The sequence below is a fragment of the Lissotriton helveticus genome, chromosome 4_1 (genome assembly GCF_964261635.1).
Source record: "Lissotriton helveticus chromosome 4_1, aLisHel1.1, whole genome shotgun sequence".
In the NCBI taxonomy this organism is placed as follows: Eukaryota; Metazoa; Chordata; class Amphibia; order Caudata; family Salamandridae; genus Lissotriton; species Lissotriton helveticus.
Window position 1 is genome coordinate 644,551,348 of NC_136063.1, and position 20,467 is coordinate 644,571,814.

At 44.4% G+C, this 20,467-nt stretch overlaps 1 protein-coding gene across 1 annotated transcript; it reads right to left on the reverse strand.

The window, feature by feature from the left end:
- Nucleotides 1-1,587: 1,587 nt before the first annotated feature.
- LOC144827271 (uncharacterized) lies at nucleotides 1,588-19,385 on the reverse strand. Its single transcript, XM_078685649.1, has 4 exons — nucleotides 19,240-19,385; nucleotides 4,916-5,011; nucleotides 3,565-3,699; nucleotides 1,588-1,994 (listed from the first exon to the last, which is right to left on the reverse strand). The coding sequence occupies exons 1-4, from the start codon at nucleotides 19,253-19,255 to the stop codon at nucleotides 1,603-1,605; spliced, it is 639 nt and encodes a 212-aa protein (XP_078541775.1). The 5' UTR covers nucleotides 19,256-19,385; the 3' UTR covers nucleotides 1,588-1,602.
- Nucleotides 19,386-20,467: the final 1,082 nt, after the last annotated feature.

Sequence of the window (20,467 nt, forward strand, 5' to 3'; positions counted from 1 at the left end):
GCAGGCAGTGGACAGTGTGGTCACCAAGACTGATTGACGGAGCGTCCGATGGAATGCACCGCGAATAAGAGGAATGGCTGGATGCATGCAACTTCCCAATTTGACCAGGACAACTACAACATATAGTTACAGTATCCACTTCACTTGTCCTTATCTTTTAAATAATGTTATTGTTGTGAACTTCTATGAGTGCAACTCTGTGCGTTTGCTCTCTGCTTCAAATTCATCCCTACAGCTATTTAATAAGTTTCTTTGCTATTAATAAAACTAATGTAATGTAATACTAAGTGTTTATTCTCTCTGAGGGCAGATAGGCAAGTGAAATTGCGTAATTACTGCAGCCCTGTACTGTCAAATTGTTTAGTACTAGTTAGTAAGTGTTGGAGTAAGTACTACTTTTCAGTAACCTAACCATCCATTTAGCAAACAACTTCATGCATGCACTTCCTTTATGTCCCTTAAAAGATTTATGGATATCTTCGTATCCAAAGATTTGTTTTTCTTCATTTGTTGTTTATCCATGCTGTTTTTTTTCTCTCTCCAAAAAACTTTCCCAAAAACCCCCATTCCCATCCATTTTTCAAACCCTAACCCTCTTGCCCCGGGCTGTGTGGTTTTCATTGAGGTGTGACTAAATGACACCAATAATCCCACACGCTTGCTGGGAAGGATAAGGTCAAAAGCAACAGAAAATCAATTTCAAGGCAGGTCAAGGAATCCGAGGATATATTCTTATCTTGCTTGACACACACCCATGAGTATTTGCAAATCAATTCAGAATTTCATGTCCGCCATCGAGTGGATTCATCATCAACAACATTCTCCTACACGTGACGAATGCTTATGCTGCTGTCTCCTTCAGTACTAGTTCTTGTAGTAGCCATAATCCACGCAACTAGTAGATAACTTTTGATTGAATACTTTAGCATTGCTTAGGCTACAATTTATGGCACTGTTCTTGTGTACTGTACTATCTATTGTACTGTTCTAATGCTCCTCTCAGGCCACTCAATGTTTAATTTCCTTTTTTTCATATGCTGCTAAAGCCAGTGTGTACCACTACTACTACCACCACAACGATGATATTTCATCCGTCCAGGATTCCATAGCCAACCTTTATCGCCATTTGCCATGCAGCCAGCCCTGTGCCTAGCCCTATTCTCAAACACGAATCACAGGTAAGACAAGCATTTTAGGGGAGGAAGAATAATGGAGTAGGAGGAGAGGAGAGACTGACGGTATTAGTACTAGTAAAGTAGTAGGACAATTGAATTCACTAACTCTGTCAGTGGCACTTTTGTACAAATTTGGGCGATTAGACAATTTGAATCAACCAGCCAGTTAAATTTCAGGAAAACAAACGTACAGCTCCCTGCCTCCCCCACAAAACAGTAAAAACACGTATCCTATGTTTAAGTTGAAAATAAATAATTATTTTGACCCTAACAAAAATAAACTATCCCACAAGACCCGACCCACCCCCCTCCCTAAGCCCAACCAATGTCCATGAAATCATGTCCCCAAAAGTCCAAAAATCCCAACGCCCATTTGCCCTCCCCCCCTCCAAAAGTCTTTAAAAAAGGGGCAAGGGACAGTCTCTCTCTACTTTGGCCGGCGGTGTCCTGTGGCCAGGTGGTCACGCAGCTCTCTCCGGAGGGCCTTGAGCAGGACTTTCTGCCTCTCCACCTCCTGCTCAAGGTAGGCCACTCGCAGGGTTAGGCGGTGCACACGCGCCTTGCAGGTACTGTGGGGGGCAGCGGTTGTTTTCGCTGCTCGGCGGCGGCGGGTGACTGCCGAACCATGGTGCCATACCGCTGGAGGATTGCGCTGGCTGTATGACCCAGGGGTAGTGGAGGAGGATGCAGCTGTTGTTGTTGACTGGTCATCCTCTTCCTCCTGAGCCACCAGCCGCCGAGATTCGGCGACAATTGCCTCCAGCTTCCGTTGCCTGGCCCGGATAGCAAACTCCTTCCTTGATAGTTTAAAAGGATTATCTATATGAAGAAAGAAGAAAATACTGTAACCAATACTCTTTAAGATTAACACAAAATAATTTAACAGAAAGTTGTGTCACAGTAGCACTAGCAACTTACAAGCACAGTACATACCATTTGTGGCATGTATCTATCTATCCTCCCACTTCGTCGACCTCTGCTCTAATATTAGTGGGAGTTTCAGGAATTTTACTAGCACTATGAACTCACTACATTAGACTCAGACAGTACACCATTCTGAGTCTTCTCTCTTGTTTAGTGAAATTAGTACGTAAACTTGTGGAAGCCGGCATAATGCCAGCGCAGTCAGCTTACACCCAAGAAAAACAGACGCAAGCCATGATGACGCAGACTCGCGTTACTATTACCAGTACATGCTGGTGGGGAAGCTCTTACTTTTCTACTACGGGTGGCACTGGCCATACTCTGTTACAAGTTACAACAAGGGTTACTGCTCAATTAATTTAACTTTCACCCTGCCCTGCCCCTGACTACTACAAAAGGAAAATGAAGAAGATAATATGATCATCTATCCCTTCACATATTTGTTTATATCATGGATGACTTTTAGGTGCATTGTTTTTATTGATTGAGTCAACACCAATAGGCCACACATGAATGACGGAGTTGAAAAAAATTTATTAACATAGGTAGTGAGTGGTCCCCGTAATCGCTGGAGAAAGGCACTTGTGACTTGACTTGATAATGTGAACTATACAATATAGATACACAATATATGCTGTGCTTGCAAACTACTGTTAGTCAAGGGAGTATTCTGAAAAATTACAACTTCTACTTTCCTCGGCTTTGCTACTCTGGCACGGACGTGCGGTGTTACATGCTCTTCAAACTAACACTCTTCATCCAGTGACCGTCTACTCTGTCTACTCTACATACACCTATGCTATCTATGAGGAAGATACCATCCAGGCATCCATCCATTCAAAGTAAAAGTCAATCATTCTTCTTAATGTCTTAACTAGACAAACAATACTTTTTCTCACCGAAAAACACCCTTTTTATTTTATTTTATAAACCGCCACGCATCCGTGCTTGACTTGCATTTGAATTTGACCCAAAGGATATATTGCACACACAAATACAGTTTCTGTTTCACCCATCCAGGCAGTCCTTTTTTCTTTCTCCTTCCACCCATCCTTGCTTCAACCGGCCATGCATCAGATTCCTATCAGCCACCTCTGCCTGCATTCAAAACCACGTATCATTTGTTGCCAGTCATTAATTTAACTCACTCGTCCTTCCTAACACACTTCTTTCCCTTTTCGTTCATCCCATCCATCAAGTTCATCTGTGATCTGACTGGCTTCTCGATAAAACTTTCACAGCTGAGTTGAAGTCAAATTTAGAGGAGGCCATTGGTTACTCGTCAACTCCCGCCGCTAATGCTATTGCGAAGTCAAGGGTGACTGTCTTCTATATGGTTGATAAAAACTTAGTTCTAAATTTGTAAGTCTTCTTAACAGTAAAGTGTACTTGTACTGTACAACATATGCACTCCTGCAGCGAGCCTACTCTACAATCTCAATAAGTAAGGAATATAATAGCTTACCACTGCCCACCACTTCCGAGGCAACCCCCACAGCAGCAGTTCCTGCTGGCACTGGTGCCACCGCATCCGCCCCTGGAGTGACCACCTCCGTGCTGGCCCCGGCACTGGTGGTGGGCTGTGCCGATGGTGTTCCGCCTAGAAAATAAATTTCATATTTTTAGATGCCATATACACCACTCCATATTTTGTCTAGGAATGAAACAAAATATTTACTACATAAACAAATGTAATTATTTGTGACTCTCTAGTCTAAACTAAAAATTTCCCTTTCGGAAGGGGAGGGTGTTTTTATTTATGCATAGACCTAACATTCTAGACTTTTTGGCACAACTGAAGAATGCTTGCTTTTTAACATGCACCATTTTTCTCATAACAGACAGAAGATTCCCTTCTACGCACAAGAGCAATATATTACTCATCATCAACACCACCAGTACTTTAAGTTCCAACCAGGTGAGGGGTCTCCGAAAATTAATGTTTAAATCAGCCACTGTTCAGTTTTCAAGTTCACCGTTTCTCTTCTATGAAGTTGATTTTAATAAAAAAATGTATATAATGCACAATTGAAAATTAATATACAGAGTACACACAGAGCTAGTTGTTTTACTTTTAATAAAGCTTTAAAACTTACATAGACTTTGTGGTTTTTGGTCATGAGTGAGTGAGCGAAAGGGTTTGCAATTTGCAAGCATGATTCCGTGACTCTGAGAGGTCAGGACTCTGACTCCGTAGTCTTATGTTCTGGGTTGTATAATCATTGGAGCTCATCGCTGCATTCGGGAGCTAAATAATGACTCTGACACACTAGCTAGTCAGTAAGGAGATTGGGGGTTCAACTTCTGTTATGACTGAGGTATGTGGAAAGTCTAACTGCGCCTATTATCAACACCAATGCCCTATTTCTTGTCCATAGTTCTGTATGTGCAGAATAGTCCCTGCAACAGAAGTAGTATGTCCTCCAATCCAATCAAAAAGTAAACTAGTATCTTATTCTTGGTGGCCATTGACATTTTATTGTTGGTAATTGTCAAAGCATAAACATTAAGAAGACTTCATTAGACATTATGGACAACCCAGAGGACTGTACTCAGTGCCTAGAGCTATTGCTGAATAGGAGTTTTGTTTAACACATTTTGCCAGCTGTGCAAGCTTAGCTAGCTACACAGACAGACTAATAATAATAAATAGTAGCACAGAGAGTCATAGTAGAGGCAGGATAAGAATTTAGAAACAGTCTACCAGAAGATCAAAGATGATCTAGGAAAAAATAGAATTATGATGAACGTTTGGAATAAATAGGTGCTGTAAAAGTTAGGGAAGTATAATTATTAATATTAACAGGAAAACTTACTGGGGCCAGCAGAAGAGCCCTCGGCAGACCGATCCTGGCCTTCCTGCTCTGCCGGCGCCACCACCGCCACCTCTGTCCTCTTGCCCCTGGGAGGAGCTGATGTACATGAAAGAAAGACACAAACATGGTTGATTGTTGTCAACGAAATCAAACATTTCAAAAAAACAATAACAAATTATTTCGGGGAAATAAACAACAATTTCACTGAATGTATTGACCTATCTGATGTGGTCTACTAGGATATTAATATTGCTGGATTCACGGACTGTCTACTTATGTAACTCACTAAACCAACTACAAAAAGTTTCTACTAGGACTGGCAGCACTCCCCAGCACGCGAAGTGACAGACACAGTCCGTCATGATTGCAGACTACTAAAAATGTACTACTACATAACAAGTCATAATATACTCAACCTATCAATCCACCACCACTATCTCTTCTTAGTGGCAGGAATACAAAGGAAGGACTGGACTTAAGTCTCTAGTCTCTCTAGCATTACTCCTTTAAGATGCGGTCTATAATGTTCCATATGCTATTCACTTACAATCAGGGTTCCTGGTTTTATGGAATTTCATTTTTTTTAATTTCAGTCTGTATTTACCCATATAATCTTATGTTTTGAGACATTTATATTTGTAATAAGCTAGCTTATTCTACCCTTACACAAGGATGGACGAGTTTATGTTATCTAGCTCTAGCATTTCCCAAAAATATACCATGTAAGTAGTCTTAACTATGTTCACTGTTATCGAGTGAAATTAGACAGTGTTGTTCAAAAAGTACTGGATGATATTTGATGCTCTGATTCCTCCTATAATGTGCTGCTTTGAATAATGGAAAGGAAATTGTCAACTTTAGTAGAGCATTTATTAGTTAACACAGCAGATTTATTAACTAAGATTAATGAGGAGATGTTTGCAAATAGATTGATGGTGATTCAGAACAGAATGGTTTTAGATATGCTTTTGGCTAAACACGGCAATGTCTATCATGCTTTAGAAACACAGTGTTTGACTAACATTCCAGATAATAGTGAGAGTATTTTGCGATATATAGGGCAAACAGTTTGAAAATGCTATAGTGTATTACAATAAGAAATCGACAGTATTCAATATGACCAAAAAATGAGACTAAAAATATGCTTTTTTGTCAATATTCTGGTTTACATGAGAGAATCGGCCAGCCAACATGTTTTACTTGTCCCTTATACAGCATGCAGGCCTGGAGTTTTCGCAAGGTTGTATATTATATACAAGGTTAATCAGTGTAAACAAGAAAAAACAGATACACAATAGAAAAAGAATATTAGGATAAATCATAATACATTGGAGAAGAAGCAAGGAAAAGGAAAAGAAAGAAGAAAAAGGAAACAAACAATGTTATTGTAATTACTTTTTATAATAATTTTAGATAATTTCACTGGAAACTGTGCCACACAATAAAAAGGTGTACTCAATGTGAAAATATGACTAGAATCTCAAGGAAAGTAGTAACATACTGGAGGAAAGGTGATGGTCAGTTTGAAGTGTGGGGAGCTAGTATTCCAGGGGATGGGGATTGAAGGTAAAGTATTAGAGCATATTAAAATTACCAATTTATATAGTTAAGGCCTAAGAGAAGAAATATATACACAAGTCAATGCCAGAAGCGATTTAAGGTCATACTCATATTGGTAATAGTCGTTGTGGATGCATAGGAAGTTTGATTCCTCTGGGGCTGGAGAGGGAAGCAGGTAACCAAAGAGAAGGTCTAATCAAAGAAAGGAGGAGACAACTTTGAGCAGAGATATTGTATCTGAATATAAAGTTTGCAATCTTGAAATCCGGCATCTACAGTAATGTGGTCAGTAGATAGGATCACATGTAATGGCAAAGTCTCATGTCAAAATAGAAAAAGTTAAGCCATAGTTTCTGTTGAGCAAAGATTCCAGAGATAGAATAGGATTGTCACGAGGAAAGCAATAATAGACATGCAGAGAGGCACATACCATAGTCCTAATATTCAGTGTTTTAATACCAACAAGTACCGCTGGCAAGAGGAAAAATAAAAGTGAAAGGTCTGCTAGTGGTAAAAAAAGAGGTTTAGCGCCATGTAAGCAAGTTCAGTCATGTGAACAGGCTCTTACCTTAAGAATACTATGTATGGTCAATAAGTCTCTGTGGTCTTTTATTGTTAAGCGTGGTCCAAATCAATCAATCAATCAATCAATCAGAGTACTTGTAAAGCGCGCTACTTACCCGTGAGGGTCTCAAGGCGCTGAGGGGAGAGGGTGCTGCTACTGCTCGAAGAGCCAGGTCTTGAGGAGTCTTCTGAAGGCGAGTAGGTCTTGGGTCTGCCGTAGGTGGGTAGAGAGGGTGTTCCAGGTCTTGGCGGCGAGGTAGGGGAAGGATCTGCCGCCGGAGGTTGTTTGTTGGATGTGGGGAACAGCAGCGAGGGTGAGGCTGGCGGAGCGGAGCTGGCGGGTGGGGGTGAAGAAGCTGAGTCTGCTGCTCAGGTAGGCTGGTCCGGCGTTGGAGTGCTTTGGGTGCGTGGGTGAGGAGCTTGAAGGTGATCCTCTTGTGGACGTGGAGCCAGTGTAGGCCTCTCAGGTGGGGGTTGATATGGCTGTGGCAAGGGACGTTGACGATCAGTCGGGCGGAGGCGTTTTAGATGCGTTGTAGTCGTCGTAGGTGTTTGGCTGGGATTCCTGTGTAGAGTGCGTTGCCGTAGTCCAGTCTGCTGCTGACAAGGGCCTGTGTCACCATTCTTCTTGTCTGGTCGGGATCCACTTGTAGATCCTGCGGAGCATGCGGAGGGTGTTGTAGCAGGAAGAGGAGACAGCGTTGACCTGTTTAGACATGGAGAGGGAGGAGTCGAGGATGAATCCTAGGTTGCGTGCATGGTCGGTGGGTGTCGGTGCTGTTCCCAGTGTGGTCGGCCACCAGGAGTCTTCCCAGGCTGAGGGGGTGGGTCCGAGGATGAGTACCTCTGTCTTGTCCGAGTTCAGCTTCAGACGGCTGTTCCTCATCCAGTCGGCGACGGCCTTCATTCCCTTGTGGAGGTTGGTTTTGGCAGTGTGCGGGTCCTTAGTGAGGGAGATGATGAGCTGGGTGTCGTCAGCGTAGGAGATTATATTGCGGTCATGTTGGCGGGCCACTTGTGCGAGGGGGGCCATGTAGACGTTGAAGAGCGTCGGGCTGAGGGATGTGCCCTGGGGGACGCTGCAGATGATGTTGGTGGCCTCGGATCGGAAGGGCGGGAGGCGGACGCTCTGGTTCTGCCGGAGAGGAAGGACGTGGTCTAGTCAAGGGCCTTCTCTTGGATTCCGGCTTCCAGGAGGCGTGTCTTTAGAGTGCGATGGCAGACCTTGTCGAAGACGGCTGACAGGTCCAGGAGGATGAGGGCTGATGTTTCGCCGTTGTCTAGTTGGTGCCTGATGTCGTCTGTGGCGGCGATGAGGGCTGTCTCGGTGCTGTGGTTTCATCTGAACCCGGACTGGGACGGGTCCAAGATGTTGTTGTCTTCCAGGTGGCGGGCCAGTTGCATGTGGACGACTTTCTCGATGACCTTCGCCGGGAACGGGAGCAGGGAGATGGGCCGGAAGTTCTTGAGGTCCTTGGGGTCCGCCTTGGGCTTCTTGAGGAGGGCGTTGATTTTGGCGTGTTTCCAGCTTTCCGGGAATGTCGCTGTTTTGAAGGAGATGTTGATGACCTTCCGTAGTTGGGGTGCGATGGCAGAGTCTGCTTTGTTGAATACGTGGTGTGGGCACGGGTCTGACGGAGATCACGAGTGGATGGAGTTCATGACCTTGCGTGTCTTGTCGTCGTTGACGTTGGACAAGGAGGTCAGGCGGTTGGCGCTGGTGGTGTTCACAGGGGAGGTGGGGTCTGGCGTAGTCGGGGCGGTCATGGTGTTGAAGCTGTCATGGATGTCAGCGATCTTGCGGTGGAAGAAGATGGCCAGTGGGTTGCACAGTTCTTGTGAGGGCGGTATGGCGTTGGCATTGGCAGATCAGAAAGTTTGTGGAAAAGGAAGGTCATCAATATAGGAAGTTTTGTGAAGGGACATGGGTAAAAGCAGGCAGGTCATGTATAGTGAAGTGGAATGGAGGTAGCCAACTTTGAGAGGAGCACGTTGGAAAAGTACCAGTAACATCATTCTATATGGAGCATCACTGACGTGTGAGATTCGAAAATAGTGAAAGTATTAACAAATATATTGATAATCTGACTGACATCGTAAATGACATTCGCCCATTAGGAGGTCTTGGGATCTGAGAAATGACAGGTTCATGGATTACTGGGAAAAGCAAAAATATAGAAATGAAAAATATTGTTCCAATAGTAATATCAGTTATAGTGATAATGAGTGTTGTTCTAATATTCAAATGTTGTGAATTATTTTTATTTATTTATGTCACTTGTAAAGCGCCTGAATCACCCGCATGGGGTATCTCCGCGCTGAAGACGAAGCAGGTGTAGCAGTAGGGGATTTTAACCGAAGAGTGAGGTTTTCAGTTTTCTCCGAAATCTAAGATAGTTGGTACAGAGGCGAATGTCCAATGGTAGCTGATTCCAGTATTAGGGCGCCAGATGGGAGAATGATTTGCCTCCCAGTCTGGTTTGTTTGATACGCTGGATGGTGAGAAGACCTTTCCCCTTTGAGCGGAGGATGCGCGAAGGTGAGTGTCTAGTCAGTTTGTTGGTCAGGTACAAGGGACCCAACTGGTTAAGGCCCTTAAACACAAGGCAGCAGATTTTAAATTTGATTCTCATGCGAATAGGTAGCAGGTGGAGTTTACGAAGTAGGGGCAGTGAAGGGGTTCGATAAGGTGAGCTGGTTACCAGGCGGGCAGTTGTGTTCTGCACCACCTGAAGGCAGTCCAGGGCACATTCTTTGGCAGCAGGGCATTACTGAAGTCTAGACGGCTGAGGACCAGGGCATGAACCAGAGTTTTTCGGGTGGACGTGGGGAGGAAGTGAAAGACTTTGCGGAGAAGACTGAGTGCTTGAAAGCAGGCTCGTTTTGTGGTGGCTATATGTTCATTGAGGTTGAGTTTGCTGTCGATTAGGACTCCAAGGTTTTTAACTACTGGCTTGGGGGATGGTGCCTGGCCCATTTCTTCCGGCCACCAGCTGGGGGACCAGGTGGATACTGCTTCTCTGAAGAGCATTATTTCAGTTTTACCTGCATTTAACTGTAGGAAGTTTCTGCTCATCCATGTTGTTATTGTCCTCATTCCTTCTAGGAAAGTTTTTTTAATATTCGGGGTATCTTTGTCGAAGGAGAGGAGGAGCTGTGTGTCATCTGCATAGGTGATTAGGATGAATCTGCTTTTCCTAAGGAGTGCGGCGAGAGGGGCTACATAAATATTAAATAGCGAGGGGCTAAGGCAGGAGCCCTGCGGTACTCCTTTGGTCACTGGGGTGGTTTCTGAACTGAAGGGTCCGAGTTGAACTGTTTCTGTTCTTCCACTGAGGAAGTCCCTTATCCAGTCCAGTGCCGTGTCCTGGATCCCAACTGATTCTAATCTTTCATGCAGGATCTGATGTGAAATGGTATTGAATGCGGCGGAGAGGTCGAGCAGTATGAGAATTACTGCTCTACCAACGTCCACCTGCATACGGATGTCGTCGATCACGTTGACCAAGGCAGATTCGGTACTGTATTTAGGACAGAATCCCGATTGTGTGGGGTCGAGACAGTTGGAGGATTCAAAAAAGTTGGAGAGGTAGGTGTTGATGTGTTTTTCCAATAGTTTGCTATAGAGGGGGAGAAGTGAAATTGGCCGATAGTTAGTAATGATATCGGGAGACAGTTTGTTGTTTTTCCGAATGGGCATTATCTGGGCCGCTTTTCAATCATCCGGCAGCTTGCCTTCGTTGATGGAACTAATTAGGACTGCACACAAAGGTGCGGCCAGTTCGGCTGCAAGTTTTTTGGCCATTTTGGCTGGGAGAAGGTCTTTGGGAGGGCCAGATTTGGCTGAAGTAAGAAGGGATTCGGTTTCGGGAATGGTCAGGAGGGGGAATTTATCCAGGGTGATGAGACTTAGTGGTCTGTGGGCTGGATCAATGACTGTGTTGTGGCTGAGATTAGCATGTGAAACAGATATTTTATTGTAGATGTCATCGATTTTTTGGGAGAAGTGACTGGCTATTTCATCGCATAGGGATTGAGTAGGTTCTTCAGCCGGACTGCAGGCGGTGGGATTAATGAGGCTGTTAAGGACCTGGAAGAGGGTTTTAGGACCATTATCAGCTTGCTCCAGTTGGGTGGCTAGGTACTTTTTTCGGCCGCCTTTAGGTTCTTATGGTAGGCACCAAGGGCTGTCTTGTATTGCTCTTTGTCAGATGCGTCCTTAGTGCGGCGCCAGAGGCGCTCGAGATTTTTACATATGCTTTTTAGGTCGAGGACCTAAAGGCTGCGCTTGCGCAGTCTGGGGTCGGAGAATTAATGTCCTTAGTAGCGCTTTGGAACCCGCCTCCCTGCCCTGTCTCCCCTCCATTGGCTGGCTTCCTAAACGGAGGCCAGCCATTGGAGGAGAGATGCGTCACTCCGATTTAGCCCCGTCTTTTTCAGATTTGGGGGCGTAAGTTTTGCTGTTCTTTAGACAGTGACGTTGTCTTTCACTCAAAACAGCAAAACCACGCCCCCAATCCGAAAAATTCGGAAGCTGGCGGGCGCCATTTTTTTCTCGTCTGCGGTGAGGATTGATCGTCTTATGCCGCAGGACCCTGCCGCCGCCTCTTCTACCCAGTCCCCCACCCTCCTGTCCCCTGGGCGCCCGGAGATCACTGCTGCCGCCGGCTCCGTTTGAAGGTAAAGCACCCGTGTCTGTTTCCCGCCCCCCTCCCGCTGTCCGTGTCTTTTTCCCACCCCCTCCCGCTGATGAGGTCGCCGCTCCCCACTTGCAGGCCCTTTGATGTGGATTAAGCTCTCAGGTCACATCATCAGTGCAACCTGTGGAGTGGAGCACCCCCTACCTCCTCCGTCTATCTCGCAGAGTCTTCCCGATCATCCCTTCCGTTGCTGATTTCGGGTGTCTCCCTCGACGATGTATCCCAGGCCGGGCGGCTGCATCTTTGTTTGCTGCTCCCAGAAGCAGGCGTGTTTCTCTGCTGCTCTAAGCCCCCCATGCCTGGCAACACTGCCACTTCAGACTGTCCCGACACCTCGTTTTTAGTATGTATTGCCTCTAATGTGGTCAGGAGATGTTGGTAGTATGACCATGAGCATGCCTCGTAGATTCACGGGGTGGAAGAGGGAGCAGGCACACTGTTAAAGAACAGGGCAGTCGTCACACAACTGCAAAGAATGGAAGACAGGGGACATTTGGTCAGTGGTTTCTCCGGCTTCTGCTGCACTGAGTGCATAATCCGGTATAAGAATAGAATCTACAGCCTGTGTTCGCGTGGTGTTGTGTGTTGACGGGACAGACGGTTTCCCCCTGCCACCAGTGATGTGACGTGGCATCACAATGTGAAGCAGGTAATCTCACCCCCACATCAGCCATGCGAAGCCTTGTGTGTCCCCCCCCCCCACTACACAATATAATGCAAGGTATGTGCAAACGTGGACTAGTATTCACAAAGTACACTGTAAACGTCCTCCCATAGAGTTACCTAGCCTTTGGAACTAGTTAATGCTTAGTTTTCATTCTGGAAACATTGCCGGAGTACTCCTGAAAAGCTGCCACAGCCCCCAGGAGCGCTCACAATCATAACCCTTTCGACGTGCACTAATGTACTTTGTAAATATGTATTGACACACATGCACTCAGCAAAACTGCGTTTCTGCCTGCTAACCTATGTATGCGTTTGTCCACACCGCCACCAATCTCGGCTATCTTACCTCCGCATTATCACCCTGGGTCAGCATTTACTCCTGCCCTGCGCACCATTACATCTCTGCCGCGGCCAGGGTGAAAATGGGCCGGTGTAATGCTCGTGAACACTATATTCATGCACCAGCCTTCCATAGCATCTCTACCGAAGAAAGCATATTTACTACATATCATTACACATTACTGGTGCATGTTTGTAAACCAATGCAGGAGTGGATTCAAACCATGAATTTACTCTGTTCAGAAGTAGAACAAAGCTGCGCATCGGGCTCGTGACTCGGCCCCAGTGTGTGCGTGAGGGTGCAGCAGTGTGTGTGTGTGTCTGTGTGTGTGTGTGGAGGGGGGCAGGCTCTCACCTCTCTCGGGCCTCCCACGCAAGGCTGAGGCTGCCACCATCACCACCCTCTGTCCAAGTCACCCCCTTTAATTCCAAGAGCCTCCTGCCGTGGATAGAGGTACGTGTCCATTTCTTTCTACGAGTTTCGGGGGTCCTTATTGGAATGTGCTCTCTGCCAGGTTGGCATCTCATATGTCGGAGACAGCACCGCACCGGAGGCACTGCTAAACTAAAGGTCTCCGTGGCCGTATTAGGAGGAAGGTCAATGCCACCGACAGCTCGGGGGCATTAATGCGGGTTAATAGTGACCGAAACTTGTCTCTCACTTTCTAACCGCCCCTCCCCAGATCAAGAATTCCCTCGCCCACAGGTGGGTGTCCCTCTCTCCCCCTCGCCCAAAGGTGGGTGTCCCTCTCCACCCATCTTCTAAAGGTGGGTATCTCTGTCCACCCCTCGCTCAAAGCCTGGTGTTAGTCTCTCCCCCTCACCCAAAGGTGAACACAATCACGCCAACTCTGTCACCACTTCCACTGTCCTCTGCCTGAAGAGAGAATTTTCGGTGCTTATGTCCTACATTTGTAATTAAGGACTTGGCTTCAAGACGGCAATCCCACTTAATATTCTAATGAATACATCAGTATCTTTTGTGCATTTCGAGGAGAGTGGGATTTTTATAGCATGCTTTAAAGCAGTACATTATCTAAATGCAACACTTTACTTTAGAATCTGCCAATGAACTGTATAAACAGCTACCCACATTGCAAAATGAATCCATTATGATGTTTACAAAGCTCTTCTATTTAGTTTTGCACGCTACACGGATATCCCAATGATGATACAAATGCAAAGCTCTCTTAATGTGGTCCTCTTCCAGCAAAAGGTATAACAGTCGTACTGCTGAAACAACCACGTTTCTTTTTCTGTACGCTTAATTCTGATTTACCTCATGCATGAATATCCATGTTTTGCAACATTGTTATTTATTTGAAGTACCTCTCTTCTGTATTGCATGAATTAAATACATATTTTATCAATAGTTTAAACCAAGTCAATATATAAACAAGATTAAAATATGTATGTATATATAAAGGTTCACACTGTTAATCCATAACCAGTTTAATTGAATTGTACGTTTGAGTTAAAACAGGCCATGCGTTCTCTGAAAGGAGATATGTAGTCTTCCATTCCGAGATATTTATTTTAAAGTTTTAAGCCCTGGGCATGCATATGTTGGAGAGCAGTGGTGTAGCACTGGCCCCCGGAGCCCCCCCCGTACAGGGGGGGAGGAGGCGAGCTGCAGGGGGCTCTGTGTGTGTGTAGGGGGGGTGCTGTGTGTGTAGGGGGGCTGTGTGTGGGGGGTGCTCCGTGTGTGTGGGGGGTGCTCTGTGTGTGTGGGGGGGCTCTGTGTGTGTGGGGGGGCTCTGTGTGGATCGCTTTTTTTGTATGTGGCTCTATGTGTGGGTGGCTCTGTCTGTGTGAGGGTGGCTCTGTGTAGGGGGCTCTATGTGAATGACTGTGTGGGTGGCTCTGTGTGGGTGTAAATGCAATAGGTCCTGCATTTGCGAGCGATTAAACTATTGGCATTGTAAATGACAAAGCCATTTATTTAACGATTAAGCTATTGGCAATGTAAATGACAATGCCATTTATTTACGATTTAAAAAAATAATAATAATTCATGAGCAATACCAATAGCTCTACCTTTAATAATGCCGAGACCATTGCATTGTAAATGCTTGTTTGTTCTCTGAGCATGGACGAGTACCAGGGGGTCTGGGTGCGCTTGGGTGCGTGAGAGGATTGTTTAAGGGGAATGAGAATGTCAATGGTAGATTTAACTGCATCCTGAAGGGCCTTAAAACGTTTGTCCACAGTATTTAGGGTTGACTCATCAGGGGCAGTGAATTGTTCTTGAAAAAGGGCAGGTGATAGTTTGTGCCACTGTCTTTGTGCCACTGTCTGTGGGCCTGTCTGGCGGGATTTTTCTTAACTGCGCGTTCATAGGGACCCTTAAGGGTTTTAGATGTAATTGTAGGAAGAAGACAATGAGACGAGTAATGAAGGAAGAGATTGCTCTTGATAAACAAAAGGCTGACATTGACGATAACCTGAAAGAGTTAGTTAGAAGAACAGATAAAGTCAAGCAAGTTGATTGAGATATCATAGTGTGACGATGTGATAATTTATAAATTACCAAAGGGGAAAACTGTGAAAGTAAAATATTTGATTAGAAAACATTGCTTAACATAGGTTTTAGTTTACTTAACCTAAATAGGCCACATTAACAAAAGTGCTTGTCACACTGCTGTAAAATGCATGTTTATTTGTTGTGCACTAGGTGCACTGGATCATGTGTTGTATTTGTTTACAGAAAATCATCGAAATTCAGCTGCAAACCATGATCTCTTTCCTAGTGAGCAAATGTAACTCATCTCTAGCTTCTTAGGGGAAGAATGTACTTGTGTTGCAACATTACTCAGCTATGATTTTAACCTTCATCATTATGACTGTGCAGAATCAGTTCTTTGTTGTCTCATATTTTTGCATTAACTAAATGTATGATTTCTTCTGTGCAGCGAATAGTTTAATTTACTGTGAATTAAAATAATGTGCAAGTATGTGTACCTTTGAAGTTAAACAGATTATTGGTTTGCTTTGCAAGTAACATTTTAGTGTTGCCTCGCTACGGAATATCATGCTATGTAATTGTGTGTTTTCTTTATCCAAAACATTACAAAAGGTGTCGTATTTGGGGAATAGACAAACTTCTACTTAAACTTTCAGATTTTCCTGCTTGTTGAATGGTTACGGCTAGATATTGGGTTCATTCTGTATTTAAACCTGCTAACTTAATTTGATTATTTACCTAATGTGTTGTGGCTACTTAATTTCTTAAAGGCACATAGCATTTTACATTATTATGATTTTGGGTGTATGCTAATGCTAATTTATCAACTAACTTTTGCTTTCTCTTATGATATCATTAGTTGAGTAAATCTGAGGATACGGAGATCTAGAAAGGCCTTATTGTGCAGGTTTTCTTAATGGTCTTGACTGAGCATTTAAATTCAGGATTAGCCCTTTCCTGCTGTTCAACCCTTCTTAATTATAGGTGGAGCTTCAACAATACGCACTTCTGGATTATTGCTAGGCCTGATGTTATGGTGACAATTCTGGGCATGGTGGTAATATCAGAAGTGGGTGTTGGGTCCTGAGACACAAAGGCATTCACTTCTGACGTAATAACGGGTTTGCCATAATGATGTCCATTTTTGGCATACTGTCCCATCTGCTGCATGAATGTACCCTCTTGTACCTTATCCAGGCTCTGACAGGATAGTGGTAATTATTGGCATATTGTGTGAATGTTAATACATACTCCTGGCATAATTCCAGCTCTGGATTTATGGTACGGTGGTCCCTACTTCTGCCACAATGCTGACTCTAGCAGAATGGTGGCAATTTCTGGTACAATCTGGGCATTTACTCATGTTAATAATGCTCCACCCTTACTTAATGAAGGAGGGTCAATGTGCAGCAAAGGAATAATCCTTAACGTTACCACTCATCTAAAACCATTAAGAAAACCTGCACAGTAAGGCTTTTCCAGTTCTCAGTATATGTAGATTTATTCAAATAATACTGAAATTACAGAAAGCACAAGTTATTGGAGTCAAATGAATTAGCATAAAACCAAAATAATTATAATGCAAAATAGCCTGTGCCTTTAAGCCATTGAACAAACGCAGCACGTCAGGCAATCAATCAAATTAATCACAGTAAATAGACCTAAACACAGAAAGGACCATGAGCAACTAGCCCTCTTTAGGCAACGAGCAGAAAAATCTGATAGAATAAGAAGAAACTAATAGTCCTCTGGCTCTTCTTCAAAAAGTACATCTTTTACAACGTTCTGCACGAAGACAACACAGAAATCCGTAGTATGATTGTATGTAAATGGGCAGCACTAAATATGCTACATGCACAGTAATCATATTGCTTCAGCTGATTCATAACAATGCTCATAGCCTTGTTATGTTGCAACACCAGTACATTTCTTCCCAAGGAAGCTAGAGATAAGTTACTTTTGTCCACAAGGATAGAGATTATGCTGAATTTCAATCATTTTATTAAAACAAATAAAACACATGAATGTGCGCAGTTCGTGCACAGCAAATAAACTTTTCAGCAATGTGACAATCATTCATGTTAATGTGGCATAGTTAAGCTTAACCAAACCAATATCAGGCACTATTTTCGAATAAAATATTTTAACTTCTGCACTCACATTCACTACAAGTTCTATCCAAGTAAAGCCGTGGGTGTCTGGCTGCAACAATTTTTGACATATTGAACAGCAAGCCCCGTTAACATCCTACTTAATTGATACTGTTCCACAAACCCAATGATACGCATATACATAGCTGCCAAGGTTTCAAATGGCCATGTGTGACATTTTTATAATTTCAGTGTAATTATGAGTGACATTTCAATCCCAATGAGTGACACTTTCTCTCGAACAAAATCAAGTAATAAAGACAAGGGAAACATAAATATTAGAAATAACACCCATTTGAGCAACAAGAAACTAAGAAAATGTTAAAACTGCTGCAAATCACAGAAATGGAAACTAGTGCCCTTGAAAACTGATCGTAATGTTGGGAATATGCAAAGCAACATTTGGTACAGCAAATAGCTTTCAACAGGGATATTTCACCCCTCTGTACGAAATCACTGTTACCTTTTCTCCAGTAAAGTTGCAACACTACCGTCAACGGAATCGGAGGACTGCTGAGAACCTCTGAATGAAAAACTGGTCTCTGAGATGCATATTTATATTTTGTGCATCAATGGGAACCTTTTTATTCGAATTAGAGATGCTTCAAACCTGCATGGTTTGTTTCTGTTAAACAATGACTTTGATTGGATTTGTAGTTCCCTGCTAGGCGTGTATGAGAGGCGTGCCTGCCCTAAACACTACATGCTCCCGGACTCAGAGCAATGTTCAGGGGTTTTAGTGTTGCCAGGCGACAGCAAGAATTTCTAGGGGCAGGGCTGAGGGAGGAAATAAACACCGGAAAGCACTAGAAATGCGAGCGCACACGAAGAAGTCTTTTAAAGATGCAATTTAGAATTACAGTTAAGATTTCCTGCTCCCCCGTGCACTTACTGAAAAATCATGATCCTAGTGGGCAGCTGAGCCCGGCTGTGGGTGGCGAGGCACGGTGTGTTGGGTGAAGGCCCTGGTTGTGTGAGCGATTACGGCTGCCGCTCGCTGTGCCATTAATCATGCTGCACCCACACTCACTGCAACTGTCCCCCCGGCCGCCGGCGCTGCCTCGACGATACTGACTCGTGAGACAGCCGCTCTGGCCCGGTCTGTGGCTGAATGGTGCAGGTGGGATCCGATTCCAGAGCCATCGACGGCGGAAATCCAGCACGTTATCCCCAGGCCCGCACCCCACTGCAGTGAGAGCAGCGAGGTCAGGAGCTGCGCAATTGAACTTCGAAAAAAGTGCGGGTGGTAGCAGCAGCAGGAGGACGAACCCTGACTCAAGGTAGCTATTGTGTCTCTCTGTTAGTCAGAGTCTACCATTGAGCACTGACTGTAGTGATGGCGCCACATGAATCGACGGCACCCAGTGTATGCCTAACTTGGATACAATTACATTGTAGCAGTCAGTACTTGTAGAGCTGCAAGCAGATTTAGCCACCCTCTTTAGCCTCTGTCTATCGTGAGGAGTGTGCACGGCGCTGAGAGGCACCTCAGTCCATCATATCAGCGCTCCACGTGGCAGCTGAGGAGGCGCGAACTAGACCCGAACCGAATCAGGTATCAGAGCGCTTTACATTGCACCAGTTACGTTACATGAGGACACACTTTCATTTTAGGCACGGGGAGATTAAGTGATTTGGCCAGAATCACAGGAGGTTTTTTTGGTGTCGTTACCTAGACTCAAACCCAGATTCCCAGATCCGAGGTCAAGCGCCTTAGCCGTTAGGCCAACTCCTCTCCCCAGTAATCATGCGTGACAATGCATTTCAGTGCGGTGATGCGCATCACCACACTGAAATGCGTTAGTGTCACACGTGAAGCGTGATACTTGACAGGGCTGCATATATTTCTAACAAGTCCCATTCAACCATCCATTTACTTACTTATCAATATATCCATTAATCCACTTGTGAACACGCTCTTTCTTCAGTTAATTCTCACACGAACTCGTTCATTCGTGCAGCAATACATTTCTCCGCTCATTCAACCATTCTTGCAATCCATTTAAGAAACACCTCCCGTATAAGAACAAGCATTTGCAATGCAATAGGTCTCGCATTAGGAAAGTTTGAGCTATTGGTCTTGTAAATGACAATTTTTTTATATATGTGTTGGTTTGGAAAATAGCGAAATTAATAGCTTTGTCATTTACAATGCCAATAGTTATAACTTTCGAAAATGTGGCACCTCTAGCATTTGTAATGGAATATGTGTTGTATTTAAGTGACTAACATGTATTGCTATTACAAATAAAGATTGCTTTTATTTTTTTTACATATTTAATACGTATATAAAAGTTTTTGTAATTTATATAGGCAATAGCTTAAACTTTTGTAAATAACGTTTGTGAAGATTATGTACAGTGTAATTTATAGTGATGAAAATCCAAGAACAGAAGTGAAATATTAATATCTTTTTGTGACATTTGTAATAAAGCTTGAAACATTGAGAGAACATATTTGAACCAGTGATGCTGTGGGGACGCCGAGTGATGCTGTGGGGACTCCGAGTGATGCTGTGGGGACGCCGAGTGATGCTGTGGGGACGCCGAGTGATGCTGTGGGGACGCCGAGTGATGCTGTGGGGACGCCGAGTGATGCTGTGGGGACGCCGAGTGATGCTGTGGGGACGCCGAGTGATGCTGTGGGGACGCCGAGTGATGCTGTGGGGACGCCGAGTGATGCTGTGGGGACGCCGAGTGATGCAGGCTAAAGGAATCATCTATTTAGGCCAACCAAATATTCAATATTGCTGACTGGTGGAAGGGGACAGATGGTTACGAAACAGTTTGAAATGCATACCACGGGAGCAGGGGCCAGTCACCGATGCAGTGTAATTCACATCACTGGCAGTATTCTAGCTTCAGGGGGCAGGTGGTAAAGCATGCAGATCAGGAACGTATTAAGCAGGAGAGACTAAAGACCTTTGCGTTTCGGATCTGCAAGTCTGTAGGTCGTGGCTGGTGTTAGTGCACACCACAAACGCTCCCAAAAGCGTGCATAGTGTTTTACAAAACATGGAAATACTACTTTTCAACAAAGATGATCTACGGTGGTGAAAGGCGGCAGGGCAAGATGGCACGGAAGAAGCAGGCATGGACAGCCAGCTGGG